General features: G+C 44.0%; 1 protein-coding gene across 10 annotated transcripts in view; it reads right to left on the bottom strand.

Annotated features, from left to right (window-relative positions):
* The window catches only part of LOC118223441 (tropomyosin alpha-3 chain-like), a 28,481-nt gene extending 3,438 nt beyond the window's left edge, over positions 1 to 25,043 (bottom strand). The window contains exons 1-10 of one of the 10 annotated variants that reach the window (XM_035409997.1): positions 24,764 to 25,043; positions 23,080 to 23,205; positions 13,126 to 13,259; positions 12,279 to 12,396; positions 12,119 to 12,189; positions 9,407 to 9,482; positions 5,615 to 5,677; positions 5,463 to 5,532; positions 5,221 to 5,299; positions 2,658 to 4,276 (exon numbers count right to left, since the gene is read on the bottom strand). In XM_035409997.1, the coding sequence (XP_035265888.1) occupies positions 4,273 to 4,276; positions 5,221 to 5,299; positions 5,463 to 5,532; positions 5,615 to 5,677; positions 9,407 to 9,482; positions 12,119 to 12,189; positions 12,279 to 12,396; positions 13,126 to 13,259; positions 23,080 to 23,205; positions 24,764 to 24,877 (855 nt within the window). In that variant the 5' untranslated portion in view covers positions 24,878 to 25,043 and the 3' untranslated portion in view covers positions 2,658 to 4,272. Of the gene's footprint in view, positions 1 to 2,657; positions 4,277 to 5,216; positions 5,300 to 5,462; positions 5,533 to 5,614; positions 5,678 to 9,406; positions 9,483 to 10,920; positions 10,997 to 12,118; positions 12,190 to 12,278; positions 12,397 to 13,125; positions 13,260 to 16,481; positions 17,270 to 23,079; positions 23,206 to 24,763 lie in introns of those variants that run through there. The other 9 variants (XM_035409977.1, XM_035410039.1, XM_035410012.1 and 6 more) reach the window with 9 other exon arrangements.
* Between the last annotated feature and the right edge of the window lie 101 nt (positions 25,044 to 25,144).

Here is a 25,144-nt window from a genome sequence, read left to right as displayed (position 1 = left end):
AGGGTCCAAGTTGAACTATGCGGTTGTTCCCTGCACTTGGACCGGTACTTCTCTCTAGGGTTTCGTCATACTTGTTCCTGGTTATGGTTATACACTTTGTTGTACGTCGCTCTGGATAAGAGCGTCCGCCAAATGCCTGTAATGTAATGTAATGTAATGGGAAGGCCATTACCCATTTCAGCAAGACAATGCCCCCCATGCACAAACCAAGGTCCATAAATGGTAAATGGACTGCATTTATATAGCGCTTTTATCCAAAGCGCTTTACAATTGATGCCTCTCATTCACCAGAGCAGTTAGGGGTCAGGTGTCTTGCTCAGGGACACCTCGACATACCCAGGACGGGGATCGAACCGGCAACCCTTCGACTGCCAGACAACCGCTTAGCTCCTGAGCCATGTCGCCACATAAAGAAATGGTTTGCTGAGTTTGGTGGGGTACAACTTGACTGGCCTGCAGAGCCCTGACCTCTACCCCATAAAACACCTTTGGGATGAATAGGAACGCCGACCGCAAGCCAGGCCTTACGTCCAACATCAGTGCCCAACCTCACAAATGCTGTTGTGCCTGAATGGATGCGAATCCCGACAGCCATGTTCCAAAATCTACTGGAAAGCCTTCCCAGAAGAGCGGAGGCTGTTACAGGAGCAAAGGGGGGATCAACTCCATATTAATCCCCATAGTTTTGGAATGAGATGTTCAACAAGTACATATGGGTGTGATGTTCAGGTGTCCAAATACTTCTGGAAATGTAGTGTATAATAGTTGCTTGGAAATTACATGCATGAGTTTACAAAAACTTCTGTCATGCCCCTCCTACAGGCATACAAGAATAAATCATGGGCGTTAAGTTAATTCAGGTTCACTTATTTTGGACAAATTCCATCTTTTTAGAATTACATAAAACCATGATGACCAAAATCATTGATACGAGTCACATTTGCAACTCCAGTGGTTTTCTGCAACCAACATCTGTGATGCAATTACTCCCACTTGTAAGAACTTCTATTCCAACAAATCACTGGTGTGTCTAGTTTTGACTTGGATTATGCCAAAATGTATTATGCAATTTGCCTATATAAAATATGCAATAATTCATAAAATACTTGCCTTATGTTAGCTAGCACCCTTCAAGAATTACAAGGGTACATGAATTCATCAAAATTTCATTTTGTATTTTAGGAGGATGCAATTTCACTACTGGGAAATGTATGTCAATGTAGCTAGCAGCTCTGCACTTTGCTGTGTTTTTATTTGTCATTTCCAAACATTAATTTTTTTTCTCCAAATCTGTAATGTCTAATGGTATTTGTAGGATAGCCATTTCTGAAGTGTCTACTGCCAGCTAGTTTCCCATCCCAATAACTCTGCAGCCGACTAGCTGAGGTGTGCTGTTAGCGTATCAGAGATGAGTACAGTACACTTCATGAAAACCCAACCCTACCGGGAAACCGGTGTGTAATGAAACTAGCACTGTACCACTGACGGTACCCTCGTCCCTTGGATGCTACACCCAATTATGCACTGCCCTCCTGGGCAACCAGCTACAGTCCCAAACGCGAAGATTCGCATTCAATAATGACCATGGAGTTAATCCAAACACTGCTGCCCAGTACCTTTACGAGACAATCCATATAGCAACTCAATGGAAACACAACAAATGGAAACAAGTTTCCTAGCATTTCAAAATACAACTATATATGATGGGTGTCCTGGTCATTTATGGTAACCGCTTCCACCTGCTGGTGAGGTTGTGTGCATCACAGGCAAGTAAAATTGTACATTATGGGCTGTGCAGTACAAGCAACAGGTGATTCCACCCTAAACAGAGCTGAATACAACAACCAGCTTCAATTGAAAGTACAAGGCCAAGGATGTATTAATGGGACCAGATGGTAACTCATTCCATGATCACCACTGGGAAGACCAATTATGTGGTTTTAAGTTGTACCTGAAAACACCAGAAGCACATCCGAAATTTCAGCAGCTGAAAATAAATTGCTCATATTATGGGAATAAACCACTGACAGCATTGTCTACAGTAGGACGGAATAAGTGCAATAAGCTTGGGACCTCAAATCACTGAAAATACCTGGCTAAACCACAACTAAGTTTGAGGTGATTAATCAGTGCAAATCTAGATGAATACCACAAGCTGCAGAAAATGTTAATGATTTCTAAATGAAATAAATGGTATGACAAACTGCAAGTCAAGTCAAAATACCAGGCATTTCACAGATAATAAATAAAATGTTTCATACTGCAAGTCATTCAGGAGCCATTTTAAGGCTGTGAGTAATGTCCTTTTCAGCTAGGCTTGATGTAAAAAGGATCTGAGCTGTCTTCACTTGCTTTCACGCTGGTCTGAAAGGCGCGGGTGAATTGGGAGAACTGGTTGGGTACCATAAACTGAGTTATGCTGACAGAAGAAAACAGCTTTCTGTGGCTGAAACATGCTATAAATTGGAAATCCATTAAAGCCATTCGCTACAGGCCGCAAAAATACCGAACTGGGTTTCAGGAATTACAACGTCTCAGGGTTTAAATGTCTGCAAACCAATCCAACTTGAAGCATTAAATCCAACAGACTTTATGAACCCTCTCTGTGTCATGCTATAGTTGTATTTTGAATAGTACACTAAATAGCTGTACTTTGGTATTTTGGCTATGCCAGGTTTAACGGCCCAAGCCATATATTAAGCAAATGAACTAAATTCAACACATCTGAAATGTGGCTTCAGGATCTTTTTTCAGAACACGCACAAAACATTTGAACACCGCATTTTAAAAATGAAACACTTAACAAATTCATACTGCATTATTCAATTTGAATAAGCGTAGGGGTGCAAGCTAGTGCTAACAAAGACCCAAAATTTAAATGTTCTGCTACCTGCTGCAGGAGAGGCACACCAGATATCACCACTAGAACGATGTCACCACATGGTGGCACCCAACACTACTCGCAAGCAAGTCACTGCTCTACCACTCAAAGTCCTGTCTCTGCATGGATGAACCTTGGTGTTTATACGTCAAATGGTAATGAATATTCTTCAGAAGCAAGGCAAATGCATGTCTGATCTGGATTGAATTTCATGTGAAGAAATGTAACCAGCAGTCATTCACTTGAACTCTTTTAGGACTTGGTAAGGTCTGGGGAAAACTCAAGTCGCTTGGACTTGTAGTGTGTGTCCAAAACCAGATGGAACACAGAATTTCAAAGTACACTAGTGAATTTGTATCTGTGCAAGGGGAAAAGCCAGATTAAAGGAAGCAGGTGTGTTAAATACTGTGGCAAATGGAATGACAGCACCAGTCTTTCTGGAGGTCTTCATGTATCAGGGAGTCTTCTTTGATACTGCACACGCACATCAGTCAGCTGAGTCAAGACAGAGCATGTGTGGTTCTGATCAACTGATGTGAGTATGGTTTAATGTACATCTAGACAGCATCATTCATCAAAATTGTTGAGGTGATTTTGGGTACATGGATTATGGAAATGTGAATGCATGGCTCCAACTTCAAAAATGGGCAAAAAATGTTTTTTTTTTTTTTTTTTTTTTATTCTGTGAGACCTAACTGTGACCACACATTTACTTGTACCTCTTGGGTGTGGAGAGTGGGAGAGTGACTGCATTTTGCTCAGCAGCTGTATTCGTGTAGGCATTGTACATGATTTTTAATGATGATAAGTGGCAACATTGTACAGACTATCTGCATAGTATTTTGTGCCCAGTGTCACGGTTCTTGAAACACGTACGTTTTGCCTGCAAATAGCAAAGCCAATCATCTAAGGTGATGCAGGTGACATGATTCATGCTCAAGTGCAAAGTATCATCCAGACAGTGAACACAGTGATGGCAAAAGTCTTTGATTTTTGTTTTTTCATTCCTTCATTGAACTGTACAGAGTGTCACAGGCACAGAGTGAACCGAGAGCAGTGCAACAGAGAACAGCGCAGACGTGTGGAACAAAGACAAGGCAGTAACCCAGTAACACAGCCAGTCAGCTGCTACTGAGCCACACACAGGAGGGAGGGAGGGACAGAGTGGAAAAAGGAGCACATGAACAAGAGATAGAACAGACAAGGGGGAAGAGAAGAGGCGAAAAGGACAGGCACAAGGAGGGAAAGTAATGAACTGGAGACAGTAAGGAAAAAGAGAGCAGCTTAAGAGAGGCAAAACAACCGAGATGGACGTTGGTGTGGACCAGAATTTGCAAGCCCACAAGCAGTCAGAGCACACAAGGGCCTCACGATACACAAGAGTCCCACCGTTATCTGCAATAGAGAAGGTGGAGCAATAGGCTTTTAACATGGCTGCTCAGCTCATCAAATAATAATAACAGAGGTTATTATTATTATTAGGGATTAAAGGGAGTAAACCCACAGCAGACCTCAGTCCATGCACCAATGACTCCACAGCAAAACATAAGCCCTCTGTCGTGCAGGATTTTGCTTAAGTGCATTATATTTATGAAGTGGTTTATCAAACCTTTCCGATAGATGTAAAAATGCTGTGCTGAGCCATTAAATGTTAAAGACCACCTGGTGCCTGGCTAAAATGTGTGGGCACTGATATCTGTACTTACAACTCACACCCCACCTAAAAATAACAGTATTCATGTGCTCTTACTCAAAACTGTGCAGCCGTGTGGTTGTTAACGGGTGGACATGTTCCCCAGTCTGCATCTACATACGGTTTCTCTGTTCCTCAACCAGCTAACTGGTCCTATCTATATGTGAGGATCTGTGTTTATCTCTGTTGTGCCGTTACCATGGCTACAGCTAGTGGCAGTTACTTTGGAGAAGTTAGTGCAGAGATAAAGAGGAAGCTCGAGGTCTCCAGGAGAGATCTGTCTTCCGTTGCAATTTGCTCATCGATATCCTGGTGTGCGTGTGTGTGTAATTATAGACTTCAGTACAGTCCAATGGCAGACAGGCACATGGAGATCTGGGCTTTGTTATCAGAATAAATACTACCCTTGACTATGCAACTCAACATTTATGTACATGAAAGGGGTACGTATAGGCATACACACATTGTGTTACCCAGCAAATTTAATCTGGATGTGTACAAAATGACATCATTCTCTCTGTGTGGACAACAACAAAATCAAGGCTTGAAGGTGTGTGCAAGTTAGTGCAATCATGTCACACAGACCACTCCCTCGCCAGCTCACAGCAAACGCAGGCAACACGTCTAATCAAGAGAATGAAATTACATGGAGGTCATGTCATTGAGGGCATGGTCCAGTTCTTCACTAATGGCCTTGTACTTCAGTTTCTGGGCATACAGCTCATCTGTGGGCACGCAGGAGGCAGAACGAGAGAGAGAGGTGAGGGAGGGAGAACGAGAGAAAGGTGGGGAGAAGATGCAAAAATAAAAAATAAAAAACCCCAGAGAGATGGTGGAAAAAAGGCAGGGGAAGAATTAAGGGTAAAGAGGGTGGAAAAATGGCCCTACCTTCCAGGTCGTCGATGGTCTTCTCCAGCTTTGCCACTGACCTCTCGGCAAACTCAGCACGGGTCTCCGCCTAGAGGAACAGCAGTCACACATTAGCACCCACAGCACCGACCGACGACGTCAGCAGGCCCAAATGAGGAATGGAGGCCCACCTCTTTGAGTTTGTCGGTCAGGATTTTGATCTCTTCTTCATACTTGTCTTCCTTCTGAGAGTACTGTAGAGACAGAAAGGAGGGCAATCAGAGAACCCCTTGGTTCATGACCATCAGTCAGACCAGACCATGGTCAGGTCTGAATTCTGCAGCACAGACAAGTGTGACAGAGAACATACACAGAATGTAAAGCAAGGACTGTACAATTCAAACACCAAAAGGACCAACTTTTTTGTGGCCCCAACAGAGCTCGTCAGATGGGTGTTCATAGAGCACCCAGGTCAGATTTAACAGCAGCTGCAGTCTAGCCCAGTGCATATCAGTCCCTGACTATGGAAGACTGACTACTCTCTCCAGGCTTTACAGATCCAACATTTGAATATTCATGTGCTCATAGCTCCAAGACATACTGGGTGGAAAACTGGAACAAAACCTGAATGTGGAGATGAGGAACAGAAAACCAGACCTTTGAGAGGGATGCCCTAGTTCCGCTCAGAACCACCTTTTCCCATTTGAATAAAAACAAAAGGAGAAGAGACCGAGCAACTGGAAGGCAGTATATTCTGGTACAAACACCTACATTCAACTCACAAATAGACCCTGTTCCGCATTTCCAATTTGCTTTTTAAACCTCAACCTGCCATTTAATGTATCCATAGCCCCACAGCATAAACGGTAATTTTACCTCGTATTTTTCATAATGTTCCGGATCAGAGCAGCAGTGAAGGTTAAACACACTGCAACACCAAAAGCTCAGAATGTGACTGCTGTGGAAATGGCTAAGAAATGGCTTTCTTCCTGTGACCAAGCACTGCCATTCAGCAACAAACACACATGATGTGTAAACAAACATTGAGCGGCCAACTAAAACAGCCAATTGTAGACATTAATCTTCACACCAGTTAACAGATCAACAAGCATACTTGTTAAGGCCAGAAATGTGTTTACCCCAACAGAGCCAAATGTCAGACACCTACATAAGGTGACATATGTTCCTGGATTACACACTCTGACACTCCAGAGAAAGTTCCAGAAGAGCCCGTTGGTGTGGTTCAGAGCTCTGCGATCACACAGGAGGGGGCGAGGGAGGCAGCAGACACGGCTGTACAGGCCCTCTCTCTTCGCGGATGAGTGGCGCTGTTGTTGAACCCAGTGCCGTCACTCGGGGGCGTGGGCCAACATTCCTGCAGCTGTGCGAGCGAGGGGTGTGGCCACGCGAGGCCAGCTGTGTGTGGCGGCCCCCGTGCTGCACAAGCCTACAATCCCCCCTGGGGTCTCGCCGCCACGCTGTCCCGACGTGCGGCGGTGAAAACAGCCCAACTATGCACTGGTAGACCAACAGGTTGGACTGCCGGTTGCCATGCCAATTCAACGCTGAGCTTCTAAAGTCTGTAGAATCACATCAGCGATGACTAATGACAGGACAGCTCTTTTGGTCTCCTTAGCGATGTGTGACGCTGACCTACATACTTCTTCTGGCTGATTCTTCAGGATTTACCAGTTTTTTTAAAAGGCTGTGGATAGATCTAGACCAGAGATTCTCCAGTCAATTACCATCATATCCCTTTTGTAATGTTTAAAAAAATTTTTTTTTACAGTGAATATGACAAAGACTCTCGTTATTTCTATTAGACGAGAACCACGTCCACTCTACGTCACAGACGAGCTGCTGGCATGGTTCACCAGCAGAAAAGGACCAATACCACAGAGGTTCTACAAATAGGCATAGCAACCAATGGTTATGCCAAGTCTAATTTTTCAACAGAAGGCATGGGGAGCCTGAAAACCTCTCTTCTACTGCAGAAGAGTCCAAGACAGCGTAGGCCCAGTCTGTTCCATTAATATTTGATTGACGAATTATTGATCGCGCACAATAACGGTAAAACCAACCAGGCTCTGTCAGCAATGCCCAGCAAGGTTGCAGCAAATGGCTCTGGTCAGCATGGCCATGTTAGCGGGAAAAGAGGCTCTCAAAGCTGTGACCGGTAGGGGTGGGAGCCAGCAGGGACCTCACGGTACGATATTACTGCGGAACTTGGGCCACAATGCGATAAGTGTATCGCAAAAAACCACATCACAATACTTAGTATTGTGCTTGGATATGGAGATGCATTACTACTTTTAAAATATTTAGTTTCTAATTTGACTGCAGTGGAAAGTTGAAATCGTACGCATGTGAAATGAAAAATATGCCAAAACTCATTATGTCCCATTATAAAAAGTGCTGTATCAAAATGAAATTTCACTTCTAACTTTTTACATGTGCAAATGAACACGTGGCAGCCTGTAAGAACATTCAAGAATATACGGGCCCTTCAGCAGCTTCACTCAAAAGTGAATTCAAATTTAGGGGAAAAAAATAGAATAAACAAATGATGAGCCTCATCCAGCACCCTGTCAGCAGTTCTAGATGAGCAGCAGACTATCTGTCATTTACATCAAATACATCAGTTACACCAACACTGAGCTAGCTAAGCAGTGTGGTGCTGGCACGTACCATATTCATTCAATTTAGGAAGCGTCATCAGGTAGGCGCTCAACTGAATGAAGACAGTTTAGCTAAGGTTCTTCTATGACAAATTTGAAGCATGGCTAGCCAGCTATCCATAACAGAAAAACATAGTGAAAGACCATTTTCAGTCTGAATACTGAAAAATAGTACTCGTATTTAACAGTCCTATTAATTTAATTTTTTTATTTTTATTTTTTTTTTAATTGTTCATTAGGAGGCCTGTCAGAGTTAGATGCACTCTTGTCTACAGTGAATCAAGTCTATATGGGCTGATCCACCATGTTCCCAACCTTCTTGTTCTTTCATTTCCTGCATTAATTATAAATAGGGCTTATTTGTCAATATACATTTTACTGAGCCCGTCTTACTGCGTCAGCAGCAAGTCTCAACTAAGCATACAGTCCAAACGGCTCTGAAGGAATGATCAGCCAATTGTGTCATCATCACCACAGAATCCCAAAGGAGACCAGACAGCCACACTACATCATCCAGCTCAGCAGTCATAAATAATCTCGCAATGTGGTTTTGACAATTACCATTTTTTGGGGTATGTAAAAAGGCCACATTTAAAACAAATAAAATAAACTATCCCACAAATAACTGCATTCTACGCTTAACGCAATGCACTCAATAGCAAATACAATAGTCACATTTAACAGTTGTGAAAGATGGATTATCAAAATTAACAAAATAACAGATGAGAAAAGTACATATTTCACAGTATAAGATCAAGGGAAAAAATACTGAAGTAAAGCTAAACAAAATAATAATAATCCACATGAAAGAAATGCATGCACTGAACATGTGCAGTGTTCTGATGAGTCCACTTTCAACAAAGTGAGAGCAAGCTAAAACTATTATATTTGAATAATTGTCATACTGGAGGGACAGAAATCCTTCACTTGGTACTGAAAGGAACTATGGGCTGATCTCCAGTCATCCTCAGCACCCAATCTTATGTGGCACAATGTATCTGATAACAGCCAATGAGTGTGCTTAGCAGGGTGCTTAGGGGAACTGACAAGGACAAGACACACCCTGCTAATCTGATTCACTATTAATGAACACAGCCTGTAATGCAGGCCTGGTGATAGAAAACAGGGCTCAAGTCTCTTTACAAATGCTAGCTGGACTCAGAGGATTTGTAATAGGACGGAGCACCAAACGGAAGTTTGCGAAATCTATCAAGGCAAAGATTTATCTCTAGGCCTGGAACTGATGGTCTGAGACGTAGCGCCCGGGCGCACATGCATGCACACGCACACCTCGCTCCTTCCTACCTTTTCAGCTCGAGCCTCCAGGGATTTTAAGTTATTGGTGACATTTTTCAGCTCGTCCTCCAATTCGGCACATTTGCTGCAGTTTACGTTTTAGTTTGGTTTTGTTTTTTTTGCGAGGAAAGGGGGTGCGATGTTGGGGAGAGGGAGTGATGGGAGAGGGGGAGGAGTGAAAATAGGAGAAAGGGGGAATGTCAGAAGAAATGATAAAATGGGGAAGAAGAGAGGAAGAAAGACAAGGGGAGAGCAAAATTGAATGGTGACCAAGAGAAGGGTGGGGGAGAAGGGGGTTGGAGGGGGGTCGGAGACAAAAGAGACGGGAGAGATTTACAACGAGAAAAAACAGGAGAGAAAGGCATGAATTTAACCCCTGTCAATCACTAAAGAAAAAGAAAATATATGGAACTCAAAGGCTACTACTGTCAGCCTCCTCAAAACAAATATCAAGCAAATGCAACATTACTGGAATCTGTATTGCATTTAAAATCAACATAATTTGTATTTTAGTGTAAGAGATGAGCATGATCCAAATGAAGTGCTGATCGGAGCGGACTACGGGTGCAGAACTTGGGAACATAGAATAAATATGAAGGACGGGAAGCACACGGGCACGTCTGGGAGCAGGAAATCAGGAGTTTGAAATTAAAATCATGGATGAAAATGAGAACGAGATGCTGGGAAGAACCGGAGACTGGGGATAAGAACGTGGTCGCAGACTCTGCTTTCACACATAAGCTACGTGGTAAGTGTTAAATTGTGCATTTCTGAGAGAAGGCAGAAATGCCGGTTAACTCATGCAGGAGGTATGAAGTTTTAAAGTGTTTTAAAGGAAGAGAGGAGGGGAGAGAGAGGGAGGGAGAGAGTGTGGAGAGCGAGGGGAACAAGCAGCAGATTACTATGAAAGTGAAGCAGCCAAGCCTACAGAGGGGCTCTGGGTTTTCAGAGTCAAACTCCTAAATCCTCAAAGGGGGCTGGAGGGGGCAAGATTCACCGGACTCCTGGTATCCTTGTGCAAGCAGCGGTCTGCACGGGTTCAGCGGACATAAGCGCACACACACACACACACACACACACACACACACACACACACACAGACGCACACGCACACACACACACACGCACGCACACACAGACACGCACACAGACGCGCGCACACACACACACAATCTGTCAAAATAGAGGAAGTGGTTTGTAATGAAATATCCCTGGGCGTTCCCTCCTTCAACTGAACACGGTTCTAACCCCTGCCAGGTGTAGAGGAGTAAGCTTCTTATCCGTGCTCATGCGACAGACGCGCTTCATGCTCCCTTTACCGCACTTTACATCTCAGGGGTGCCTTACTCTCTTAGTATGGCTCAGTAGGGCCTTGCTCTCGTCCTACACGTCGCTGCAGGCACTAGAGCAGTGAGAACGGGGCTAAAGCACCACGGAGAGTCCGAGCGGAGCCTCGTCCTGAGCAGAGTCGCCCGTGAGAAGGAACACGGACTTGGGGGTGGAGGAGGGGGGAGGGGGGGTACCTTGTCCTCTGAGGCCTGCAGACTCTTCAGGGATTGGTCGTAACCCCTCAGCTGTTCCTCCAACATCCGGGCTTTGCTGTTAGTTGGGGGAGGGGCACATGACACAGAAGCGCATGCAGAGAGGAATGGGGAGAGGGCCATGTATGAGGTTTGGGTGAATCCAGGAAAAAATGTAATTAAATTAAATTAAAAAACATGCAAAGACATGGAACAGATAGAAGGGGAGGACAGTTTCATAATGTTATGACATGGCATTATGGCATTCCCACTTTTATGCCATCTTCCTTCCTAGCAAGATTTTTCAGTTGCATTTTATTTTGTACTAAAGCCTTACGTTGGTTTCGTCATTTCCTCTAAAACAGGTTGACTGAAACACAATGCTCTCTCTTTAAAGCAGGTAAAGACAAGCCTGTAAAATAGCGTTGGCCCTGAATGCAACCACAAGCAATCAACAGTAAGCGGCTCAAATTAAACCAACGCACAGTAATCTCTTTGACACCAGACAATTAAGCAATTTCAACGCTGATTAAGCAGATCTGCAATTAACTGATGACAGCTTAGGCTAAAGGACACACTACCATAGAAGTGGGCTTGCACTAGTTTTCATGCATCAGGAATGCAGGAGTTGCATGCAAACAGGGAAAGCAGCCCAATGCCTGTCTTCACATAAACCTGACCCCACAGCACCATGTGGACAGGTCAGAACACTGGAGCATAAGTGCTCTAGGCCTGAAAACAAGCTCTGTGGTACCTGTAGTGGGTAAACCCTGACGTGCAGTCGCGGGGTCTCAAGAGCATTACTAATAATGAGGATGGGTGAGCATGCCTACGCATCACTGCATCACTCTGAGAAAATGATTCGGTGTGTCAGAAGCAGTTAGCGGTGTGACTGTGGAATAGGACTCCGCTCGCATGTGCCTGTGAGGGTGTATCTATGCGTGAGGCGCTGTTCCAAGACTTCCCACTCGCACGAAGCACCGAAGCAGTGAGCGCACTTGCGTGCGTGCGTGTCGATCTCCCGTGTGTTCAGGTCCCCCTCTGGCTGTAGCTCAGCACATACAGCAGGCACTGAGCACAGCGGAGAGCGTGCATTTGCTCAACGGCGTAGGCGTACGAGTGTGTGCTTCTGCAGTCGGCGAGAACGCTCCCGGGAGACGCGCGAGCGCGGTGTGTGGGCGTCGACCGGAATGCGACTCACGCCTCCGCCAGCTCTGCCCTCTCCTCCGTGCGCTCCAGGTCTCCCTCGATGATCACCAGCTTCCGGGCCACCTGCACCAGGGATACAGAGAGGTGTTGCTAGCGGTAGCGGGGCAGGGGGGAGGAGAACAGCCTTTCCCGGGCCGGCACGGAGAGCTCACCTCCTCGTACTTGCGGTCGGCCTCCTCAGCGATGTGCTTGGCCTCCTTAAGCTGGATCTCCTGCATCTCCATTTTCTCCTCATCCTTCAGGGCCCTGTTCTCAATCACCTTCATGCCTCTGTGTGCGTGCGTTAAGAGGGAAATGGGCGGTCAAACAAGCCTCACCGTCTGCCTCCACCACCCAATAACAATATAATCAATCACTGCAGGGCCATACATTTGGCTCAGAGTAAGTTCTGGATAAACTGAAAGCCAGACTGTTAAATGTGACCCTGGCTATGAGTTTGCCTCTGTTCCAGACAGCACAAAATTCTGGTTCAGTGGACAGCACAATTCTTTTATTTTTAACAGGGAGCAGGTAGTCTGCCCTACTTTTGCATTTTTACTTTATTCAGACAGGAGGAAAGCAGAGAAGGTAACAGACAGAGTTGGGGTCACAGCACAGAACATTCAATGATGGAGGATTGAACCCCCAACCAATGCCTGTGAGCTGGTGGCCCTATGGACTGTGCTACACACCTCGCCAGTACAACACAATTTCATGAGTTCTAATGAAATCTTGCAACATACTCAAATACCTTTGGACAGGAACTCTGCCAGGTTCCTAACGAACACCAAACAGTACATATTAAGTCTTGATTTCTTAGATCTTTAAATGCGAATCATTATTCAACTCTGAGAGGATTCTAGAGTGGATTCTGAGGAGACACAAAGACAGCCTGGAGGTGCAGCCGCTCCCCTATTGTGGAGAGGAGGCTCTGCCTGACCAGAGAGGAGGACCCAGCGTGAGGTCGCTTGGGGGGCCACGCCCATCAGCCAGCCGGTCAGCAGGGCGCACCGCGCTCACCTCTCGCTCTCGTCCGCGGCCTTCTCCGCCTCCTCCAGCTTCTGCAGCGCCGTGGCCAGCCTCTCCTGGGCCCGGTCCAGCTCCTCCTCCACCAGCTGGATACGCCTGTTCAGGGAGGCCACCTCTGCCTCGGCCTGCGGGGGAGGCACAGGGGGAGACGGGGGGGTAAGAGCACTGGAGGACAGCACGCTGCAAAAGCACTCCACTGAGCTGGAGGACAGCGCGTGGGAGAGAGTGGGGGCGGGGCCTTCCACCGCCAGTCAAAACGCATACATCACATTCGGCCCCGTACACGCGCTCACGCTAACGACGTGAAGGTGCGCTGCAGGGCAGGCCAGCGCACTCCCAGACCCGGACTGGCCCTAATTCAAGGCCACCGATGCGGCTGTTCCTGACTGAGTCAGTAAAGCCGGGTTCCCTGCAGTACTCGACAGGAGGAAGGAAATGCAGTGGGCTCATTACAGAGCGGGGGGACTGTATGAATGTTTTAGTACGCTGGATGGAGCTGCCTCATTCCATCTCCTCCACACGCCTCCGGAGAGGAGAGAATGTGTGTCAGAGGAGGACAAAAAATGCAAGCTTTGGCAAGAGAAAGACGAGGGACGAACAAATACTGCAGTGAAAAGGCAGGCTATAGACTGACAAGTGCGGAATCACACAATCAACATTTAAGCCAACTCTGCATTCTCATAACGGAACGATCACTGGTACTGCATTGTAAAAACTGCCTGAATGCAGCCATGTGCATAGCCAACACATATTAATAACAGTGCAAATAAACCAAACTGTCAAGGCAGACTCTCTCAAACACATACTTCAGGATGCAGGATTGATCCTGGTTGCCATGGCACTGGTGTGCGAGAGCGTCTGTGTACGCATGATGGTCGACATGAACTGTCCTCTCGCCAACGCAGTTCTACAGCACTCATTTGCAGGCGATCGCCATAGCAATATGCAAATCTGTCCACCCCTGCATCTCATACTCTCACCCCCATGTATACAGTACTCATCACACCTTTGAAGGAGTACATTTGTAGCCCCCAATGTACCTTCTGCAGACAGGGTTACATATAATGGCATTTGGCAAATAAGTGTTTATTTAGTAACCACTGGACAATTAAAAGATCAACAGAGCAAAACTGATAAATATAGTTAAATAGTAACATTACTGTAAGAACAGGTGGGTGTATAAGCGCCACACCCTGAGAATTGAAATGCAGTTTCAATAACCCCTACCCAAAAAAAAAGCATTCATTTAACGAATACTTTCACAAGAGCAGACACCAACGAGTCACTGAACAGAAACGGGAAATACCGACTCAGACACCATCTTTTGCTCTCTATATTTTCTCCCCGAAACAAAACTGGAGGATGAACAGTAGCAGGGGGTTGGGGAAAGAGAGTGGTCCCATTGGCTCAGTCATTTTAAACCGAGATGCCAAGAATAAAATCTTCACAGTCATTTCCTCACTGGCATCAGAAAAAGACTCAAAATAGTCCCCACAATCAGTTAAGACATTTCCTGTGTCACCACAGCATGACTGTGCAGGAGCTGCAGGCCTCTCTCAACGTCTCTCAACGGCAGCGCCCCATTTTCAAAAACTACAGCCAGCAGTTGGCACACTTTATATAAAAAATAAATAAAACGTTTTAAAAGGGCACAGTGCAGCTCACATCATTATCTATTCAATTACATGGCCTCTACATTTGTTGTTAAGCATTTGGTACTACGCGAGAAAATCGTATTTAGCGTAGTTTATTTCCCTACAAACATACCCACTGTCAAAAACAGCACACCACCAACACCAAACTACCACCATAACTTTCTTCTTCTAAACCTACTATCGATGCTCTTTCCAGACAGTTCCCAGTTACCTACAACTCCTTTATACCCCGCCCCTGTAAAACACCCACCCTTAGATATGGTGGAAACACACGATGCACTTAATCACTGTAAGGCAATTATATGTGCAATTGCTAGCGCCACTGCCGTTCAAATCTATTTTACAATCTACTACTTAGTGCGTCCGCTCGACAAAGATCTTAGCAATAGGTCCATGTCAGTGTTCCGGTTCTCGTAAAGTAATAAAGGCTAATCACTAAGTACAGTTATTAAAAATGAGAAGGCCTATGAAAATATCAACAAGTTCATATGGAGTTTTATTGCTAATCACATGTATGTGCGGATGCATGCACCTGTGCGCACAGGTAAGTCGAATACCTCAACCCTACATCCACGAATAGTTTTGGGCCAACATTGGGGCAGACATTCCTAGCGACGCACGCTGCGTTGTGTAACAATGCATTCTGCACAGGTTACTGCCCTGAGAGAAGGAATTTGTCGAATTGTTGCCGACTAACAGTTGAGCAAACCTTAGGAATTCCGAAAAGGAATTGGGAGTATACAAAAGTGAGTGTCTTCAAATGGGCCTAACACAGTGTGCGGTTAGCTAGCAACTAGGCCATTTTATGATGACATAATTAGCATTAGCCAACATAGGCCAATGAGCCAAGTTACACTAAATTAGTTCAAATAATGCAGCTCGCTACCTGTACAGCTAGCAATTTGTTACAATTGGGATAAGTAACTCACATAGTCAATGGGTTTATCTTTTGCATTACGATGTATCTATCAGCCCGTTCATTCACAACTAGCTCGCTAACGTTATACCAAGTTGATGCTGCACAATACCATTAGCGAAAATGCCACTGACTGAGCGAGCTAATCTTTTCACGTTCACGGCCAATATATAGAAAGCCAACTATAAGAAGTAAACGCAAGAAGTTAAATATGGACAATCATTAACCGCGTAAACGTTATTGCAGAGCTAAGTCCGCTGCCGCTCACAAGCTGTTAACGTTAGTCAGGTAGCTAGCTAAAATCTGGGCACATTCCAAAGCGCACTAGCTAGCTATACCTAACCAGTAGCTCACCTAACCACCTAGCTCACAAAATGTAACTTTAGTCATCAATATCAGCAAGCCAGATAACTATCGATAGCGAGCGGTTATGAATTTACCACTAAGAAATAAGTTAAGTCATTAACCAGCCAACAAACTCAGAAACATCCGATTTACAATCAGAAGCAAGCTCACTATCTAAATTTGCAACTACTCGTGTCACGTCGAGACAATGAATTAGTCATGACGTGAAATTGGGAGTAAACTGGCAATTATACTTTAATTCACGTTAACACACTAATATTTCTCGTTTAAAACAGAACCCAGTAAGCAGATGACTGGGGTAGCCAGCCATCGATATTAATGTAGACTATTTGCAGAAAGTCACGTTAGTGACATCAGTCTCTCAACAGTTGCTCACATGTGAGGTTAGCAAGATACATTTTATTTTTTACCTGTTCCCTTTTCCGTTTCTCTTCTTCGACCTGTCTCTGCAAATTCTCGGCTCTCTCCTCAGCTTCATCTGCCTGTTGCTGCAGAACTTTAATCTTTCGCTTCACCGCTTCGACGCTGTTCACCCCGGCCATTTTCTATTAATTGTGGGTGTTTTGCTGAAAATTATTACTTGCAATATACAAACCCAAAACGGAATGTTATCGAGCTTTACTGCTGGAATTTAAGATCGGTGTTGGAATAACAGAACTGCTGTCCACTTTCGGAGTTAGCTAGCTAGCGATCTAATTTTCCAATTCAAGGGTAGGCTTTACCGACAAGGCAGCAACGCCCCGCCAACGAGTCAAAACTAGAAAATCTGAGCCTCTCTCGTCTCTTCAGATCACTTAGGGAAGCCAGCAAACTAACGTTAGTTAACTAGCTTTCGCTTTAACTTAAACCAGGAATCTATGCGTTGTCTTTCGCTTTCTTGAGGGTAACCCCCAATCCGCCCAATTACTGAGGTGTAAACTCTGGTTACTTTTTTGATAGCTAATAACTAAATGTCTATGCTATCTTAGCTCACTGCCTAACCCGTTAGCTACCGAAGTTGAGGCTAACTAAAATATATATTTTTATTAACGGAATAAAATGCAATTGACTTGAGAAATACGTATCAAATAATGTCTGAATGTACGTATTTTCGAAATTTAGCTAACCGTTTGGGGAAAAAAATATTGGAAGCGATTTTACAATCCTCCCCTTAACCGCTCAATCACCTCTCTCTTTTCTTCCTCCTTTCAGCTAACTTCCGGTTTACTCCGCCCGGTTTTGGGCAGGAAGTGACATACTTCCTCCCGCCATACTACGTGTGCGTCATTAGACAGGTGCAAATGATCTTTCATTAAGCGGTAATTCAACCATTTTTGCTTAATTTATGGCAGAGCATACTATGAACTATCATAACACTGCAGGACACTAAATCAATAATCCACACAGACTGCACAGGAACACTGTACTCAAAGGCACACACAATGACCATCTGTTACAGTGTCTGCAGGTTTTTGCGGGTTCCTTTCAACCTGATTAATTCTTTCGTCAATCTATGACCACTGGTGCTGAGGACACCCCGAAAACCAGCAGACAGTGCAGCCCTCCAGGCCTGGAGTTTGGCAGCTGTGCTCCTATCGTATGATACCTATAGAAGGTTGATATGCAACAGTAATTCTCAATTAACCAATTTCATTGTTATGGTGCATGGCTATCCATAAAATTAAAGCTCATTTTATGTTGCCACTCATCAAGTGTTCACCATAAAGTCTGTGAAATGGACCAATGTAGTGCTACTCATCTCCATTTCCTGTAGGCTACAGTGTCTGCAGGTATTAACTCCAACCATGTAGTTCACCACCTCAGTTCACGAATTATTTTACCTGCTTGGTTCAGGAAGTTCATTGGTGAAATCAGGTGGTGTACTGCATGACTGGTGCGAATAACTGCAAACACTGTGGCCCGCAGGACTTGGAATCCAGTAGCTGTGGGTTAATGGTTGATTGTATTGTTGTCGACTTGAATAGGTATCGCATGTAATGTCAATATTTGACCAGCAGATGTCCAGATAGTCAAACTATGTGATCTTGCTGTTCCAGCAAACGGATTTTCCATTGGACAGTTGACTGCAGTGATATAAATCAATTCTTAAATGACAAATCTAATTGTTTGAAAGGGTCAGATAATTTTGTATTCAGCCACCCAAACCCTGTTGAGGGACTCATGACTTGAGCTTTGAGCCAACTAGCTCAAAGATTTATCAAATGACTAAACTGGAAATTGTAATTGTAAAAAATTGATTCGGCTATACCTCAAAATGACCAGAGGGTTTGAATCTCTGAAAATGTAGTTTAAATTTCTCCCAAGGTATACCTAAGCCTGGACTGGTACTGGTGTCTCTCAGATAAGAGCAGAGAAGTTGGCCCGAATGAAGAAGTTACATGTGCACTACAAGGATCACACCTCTTAGTCACCACCAGTGAGCAGCACCTGCTTGGCTAATGCAGAGTTCACTCTGCCCGACACATCTTCTAGAGTGGTGAGGCAAGATTTATTTAGCAGACTAAACTGGGAAATAATTGTGGGGCCAGACTGAAGACCGCAAATTTGGTCAGGGCACTAGGAACACCCTCCTTTGCAATGCGGGAACTTTAATGACCCGTAGTCAGGACATCGTTTTAAGGTCTCATCTGACATCCATCACCCCCATCACTGCTCTGAGCATTACTTAAGCATAGGTGTCACTGGGCCAAATTGGCCGGTTGACCTCACTTCAAAGGACGCTATGTTTTTCCCAGGCCGTCTCCTGCATTCCTTCCTGTCTTCATCTCCAGTATCATGTAGTTAGGGTTCATTTTTGGCAGCAAATGATGGAATGATTCCAGGCCTGTAGTTATTTTGTGCCTTTCTGACAGGGGATGCTGTTGTGCTCTTGAGGAATATAATTTGCCAAAGTGGTTCCAATGAACATACAACTAAAAAATGGCAACAGAATATTCAAGAACCCACTAGCATTTAAGCCAAGACATAAAGAACATATAATAATGGTTGCACGTATTCCTATTAAAAGGGCCAGACTAAATGAGCTTGGCACAGACTTTGCTTGTTGTGCATGTACATATATTGTCATAATATACCCATGGCCACGTACAGAAAGCATACAACACTTTGGGATCAATAGGCCAATCATGTACGGGAGCCTTTTCAATATCAGTTATTTAGAAACAACAATGTACATGTATTATTCAGAAATAGCCAGGCTACTTTGAGCTAGTTTGACTGAATAAAATACGAGTAGTTAACAGAAAAATGGAAACACAGCACTCCAGGCTTCCGGTGGCTTTGTAAATGGAGTTGGGTGCAATTTCCTGGTATGGTTTGGGTGCAATCATGCCCTTAGAAGGCAAGCTAGATGTCAGCCATTACATAATGGTACTGCGTGATCATCTTCACCCTGTGTTAATGCACTTAATTCCTGCACAGAGACAACAATACCTCTGTTCACAGAGCATGAGTAGGCAGCCAATGGTTTGAGGAAAATTACACTGACATTACTCATATGCCAAGGCCTTCCAGTAGCCAGATCTCAGTGTAATGTTTTGGGATATTTCGGAACAACGTTTGAGACAGCGTTTTGTACTTCCATCACCCAACTGTAATTTAATTGGATTTCTTTTCAACAATTGCTATCATTCAAATTCCTCTTGCAGAATAGTGATGGCTCAGCACCCTGTCATGTGAATTTACATTGTTGTTTCCATTTTTCGTTCACTGCCTCTAGTGATCTCATTAATATCTGAGTTTTTCCCTTTTCGAAGGAGCATTGTTAAGGACATGTCTATCTGCCTAAATAGAAAGAATGACTTCAGACTGGCATATCACAGTGACTTAAGTCACATTGCTTGAGGTCTAGCAGCATTGCAATACAGCTGCCACACCATACCATGTCATGTAACTTGTACTGCAAAGCTGAAGATCTGTGAGGTTGGGTGTGGTTAGTACTTGAATTAGAAAAGTTTTGAAAACCATTTTGCAGCTGCTGGGAGTGATTTTGATTGGCCAGTAGGGGGAGGTCTTCCTTCAAATACAGAGTTGGGGGTATTTTGCTATAGAGGATTCTGTCCTTTTTGATCAGATATGAAACAAAGGGCCTGACTCATGGTGGTCATTAAAGATCTGACTGAATTTACTGAAGGAATAGGGCTGTTCCATCTTGTTTCCTGGTCAAGTTCCCAAACGAGTTCCCAGTATCTTGAAATGTAATCATTACCCCTCAACGAGACTGGACAAGAAATCCCTTCCGTTCCTGACTCATTTAATTTTCCAGGTTGATAGTGCAAGAGAACTGAGGCCTCAGTTGAGCTGCACCGTTAAATAAAGGTCAAATAATGAAAAATAGTATCTTCTCAATAAATTTCAGTGAATACGTATATCCACCATCCAGCACTGACTAGAGCTAGCTATCTAATTAGCTGTATATAAAATGACTTGCACACAGACCCCCCCCCCACCACACACATATACACACACATACAAACACGCAGAGGGAGAGAACACACTAGTTGTGGGAATTGTAGAATTTTGCTCCATTAATGAAAACGTAAACATGCTGAAAATCAAGAAGGTTACAGATGTTTTTATTGAATTATATATGTTACTTTTATCTATGAAATAATTTCTGGAATTGGGATTCACAAACATTTAAAATAAGAAGATTTGGTTTAGAAAGTAAGTGCCTGCAGGAAAGGCATTTCACTGTCCGTTTGGCTCAGGACAGAAGCCTTCCATTCCCAGGATGCCTGAATCTGGTTGTCGTGACTCAGGATTCATTAACATTGTATTATTTTTCCTGCCTGTGAAAATGGATAGCTTAACTGACAGGATTATATGCGTAGTGGAATTTGGTATCATCAAAATTCACTTGGGTTGTAGAAGAAGTGAGGAAATCCCTGGCAATGATGACAGTAGTAATAATAGCAATATCATCACCTCAAACATAACTAATCCCTTACTTTACAGACAAGGAGCCAACTGGCCAATTGGGGCAGCTCACTGTCTAAATCTGTTTGACCCTGTTCTTTAAGAGAACAAGCAGTATAAACTAAGGACTAGGATCCAGTTGCACTGGAAGCCTCTTGTGGAAGGCCCTGTGAGTCATTCTAGGTGTTGGATAACATCTGAAAGACACAGAGATTAAAGACTTGAGAGCACTTTGCCTTTCCTAATTATCAGCATATTGGTGTCCTGGGTCTGTGCTCTGTGAATTTATGCAAGATTAGGGAAGATATTAGCGTCATTCTGCAGCAGAAAAAAGACAAGTGGCAGCGGGAAGCTTGCTTGGCTTTATCCATCCTGTAGGTGGGAAGCCATTCATACTGTCCTTGCCATTCATATAGTCAATTATGCAGGAGGCATGTCCACTTTGTAATAAAAAAAGGGAATGTGCATGTTTTTTGGCCATGCATATGCGATAATAGGCGTAAAACTTTAGCTCGGTCATGTATATAATTAACCTTACAATATGACTCCTAAAGCCTTGGGAACCTGGTCTGCTACTTATTTTCTGCATTTGCTATTGATTTTGCCTTTCTCAACCTGAAATATGAAGAAATAGCTAATTATCTATTTACTATATTTTGCAATGTACAATATATTTGTCATGCTTTACTGCGTGGTCATCATTGATGTTGTTCATGGGTAAAGGGGAGTATTTAGCATGCTCTGCAATACTGTGTCATCTTACAGACCTGGATCAGTGCAGCACCATTTGCAAAGCTATCTGCGCATACTGCTTCCCCTCCACGCCCCATCACCTTCTGTGGGTCCTCGGGTAGTCTGTTTTAATCCCCTCTGGTATTTTGGCATGACTTGTCCCTGCATGACTTTGCCATAACAAGGCAAACTATTATTGCAACAGGTGCGCTTTCTATATACGGAGCGCGCTGTCCAGCCAAGGCTGTTTAATCACAGCCATGGAGGACATTGGGAGAGAGCTGGGGAAAGGGTCAAAATCCACAATTCAGCAATATGGTAGTACTGCTGTTTTGGCCAAAATGTTTGGCCATCTTTTCTTGCTGATTGTAATTTGTTTGACAGATTTTTGATAGACACCGTGAAGTTAGCTACATAACTAAATATTTGATTTTCAGCCGTGAGAAGCTTACAGACTGAAACACCTATGACACAAATATAAAGGATATTTACAGTACATGATCAATATGTTAACTGACTATCTAACATTGATAGACTGTACAGCTGAGTTGGGGGCAAGTCAGTGCTTAGGCCTGGCTCCTCCTTCATCCTGCTGGTTTGAGGTTTGGGGTATTAAAACGTTTATGCCAGCAATGGATAGTTGGACAGCACAGTTATAACTTTATAGGATGACATCATTGTCAAATGAGAGGGATCAGAGTGCAACAGCTGTGAGGTAGAGAATATCAGCGAATGAAGGGAACAGGAGGCAGAGCTACAGAATTGTACATATATGTCTACCTATGCATGTGCCTGGATGCATGCAAGCATTTGTGTTTGTGTTTGTCTGTCCGTCCAGATGTGTCTGAATATTATCTGGGTAGGGGTTGGACTCTGAAAGAGTCAAATTTTTGGCGTGGATAAGTCTAGAAAAATAACACGCAAAATTTAGTTTGTATCTTACAGTGATCTTTTTCTGTATTTATACTGAATTTTTTACTCTTTGAGGTGTGAGATCACAAAAAACGTGATTAGAATGTTCATAACTGAACATTCCAATGTTGATGTAACAATAAATACTGGTAATTAAAAGCAGAGTTCTAGAACACTGACTTATAATTTTGGAGAAAATCCAAATATGTACCCTTCAAAGGTTTAAAAGCATGTCTGTAGAAAACATTGATTGATGTAGCATGCAGAGTTGCCCTTTGGTTTTTATGTGTATTGTTCTGGGCTCTGCTAAATTGTGTTGCAGCTACAGAATGTGCAGCAGCCGGCTGTTGACTGGCTTGCTGTTGTTGTGAGTGAGCTCAGCAGGCTGGATGCAGTGTTGTTGCATGCGCATGCTTGACGGCCCTGCGCAGCTGTCCTGGCACTCACGTCTGCAGCCTTCTTCTCCGCCAGATCCAGCTTCTCCTGGGCATCCTTGAGGGCCTCAGTGTACTTGTCCAGCTCATCCTCTGTTCCCTTGAGCTTCTTCTGCATGGCCAGCAGCTCTTCCTCATGCTGAGGGAGAAGAGGGGGACAGAAAGAGGGAGAAGAACATTATATGCAGACAGTGGAAGAGGAGAAGAGACAGTCAGAGGACAGGAAGTACTGGAGGTGAGTGACTCGTAATGAGCTGATAGGTAGAGTGGGTGAGAGTGGGAGAGAAGGAGAGAGACTGTGGGGTTAGAGAGCCAGATAGGAAGAGAGAGAAAGATGAGTATAGAGAAATACACAGAGATAGGTAAAGAGGTACGGGGGAGAAAGGAACATTATGAAAAGAAATCCAGAAGCCAAAACTGTGGACTATACTATAGCTGATTGCGGCTTAGATTAACATGATTTCTGGACTGTAGAATCAGAGTGGCAAAGCCAAAAGTAGGAGTGGGCTTGGGCTGCGCAGAGAACCTGATAATCATCAAAAAGCGATGCATGTCTGTACCCAAGTACATATAACAATGGAGAGGTATGCTATGTTGCCATGCCACCACAGAGTGGGTATAAATACTCCCTCTGAGCTCTCATCTTTCACTCCTGCTGAGTAAAATCATTCCTCTCTCTCTCTCTCTCTCTCTCTCTCTCATACTGTTTTTACCCCGTTAGATCACCAACTGTGGATTGCTGCCTCTAGGGAGACCTGGCCCCTCACTCCCGTTATAGTTGTAGCTGTAATTCCTAAAGAGTGCTCAGGGCCGTTACAGCATAAATACAGAATAAATACAGTGTCAGTGCCGGACCTTGCAATTATTAAGTGACATGGAACAAATGTAGCATTTCTTCTGTGTACACATAAGGTCAGTATGTAGATGAGAGGTAGGCGACCCTGGTCCTCAAGTGCCAGAGATGGTCCTGGTTCCTGCTCCATCTAAACATGTAACTATACAACTGGACTCCTTTGAATGAGTTGTAGTTAATCAGGTTTAATGAATGCAGGAGACCAATGCGCTGGACGTACTCGGCATTGCACCATTCAGAATATTCAGGCTCAGACTTTTAATCATCCATCAAACTCTGGTGATCAAGCTCAGATGGAACAAATCCCCAAGATGTCCCAGACCAGGGTTGTCTATACCCTGGCTCAGAACAACATCTAAAGTTGGGAACCCCTTCATATTGCCTTTTAAGGAGTAGCAGGAGATTTTGTTACATTCTGTGCTACACTATGCTCAAGGCATGCTTTGTCCCTGGAACTGAAATGTTCTGCTTCATTAATAAACTTAAGCTTTCCTACCATTCAAGTAAAACAATGTTAATAATTTATTTAGCTTAATTAGCACTATTAATTGAAAGTTGCTGCATCAAATTGCATTTAGTTTCCCATTGAAAGGGTACAGAATATTCCAGTTAAGTCAATGACACATAACGTACAGTCCTTATTCCTTTAACAATGCCTGTCCACAAGCAATTTTTTCTCATGACAGGTTATTAATTTTATTATTTTTTTGCCTTATTTAATTCACTGTACCATACTAAATTCAAATCTCTACTAGGCCGGAGAAATCACACAAGTTGACCTGCCTCCTTGCCTTCGTGATTTACATTATATTTTTGGCAGAGAAACATCTCTGTGCTGGCCCACCTGCTTGCTCCTCTCTTCCGCCGCCTTCTTGTCGGTTTCTGCCTGTTCGGCCTGGTCTAAGGCGTTCTCCTTATCCAGCTTCAGCATCAGCATCTTCTTCTTAACGGCCTCCATTTTTGCTGGGTTTCACTGAGCTTCTGAGCCAAGGAAGATGGGGCAGAAAAGTAATGGACCACTAACACTGTAGGACAGAGAAAGAGCACAAAAGGAAAGAGAGAGAGAGAAGCTTTATGGGGCCAAGGGCAGAGAGAAAGAGTGTCCAAGCCCAGACCACCACTGAGTTGGGGTTTTTCTTTTTTTATATCCAAGTTGTAGGATTAGCTAGCCCCTCCCACCTCTGTATTCCCAACCACTCCACATTTGTATTAGCTCCTCCCTCAT

Source organism: Anguilla anguilla, chromosome 1 (assembly GCF_013347855.1).
Source record: "Anguilla anguilla isolate fAngAng1 chromosome 1, fAngAng1.pri, whole genome shotgun sequence".
Lineage (NCBI taxonomy): Eukaryota > Metazoa > Chordata > Actinopteri > Anguilliformes > Anguillidae > Anguilla > Anguilla anguilla.
The sequence above is the reverse complement of the archived record's forward strand: the minus strand, read 5'-3'. Positions and strand labels throughout refer to the sequence as shown.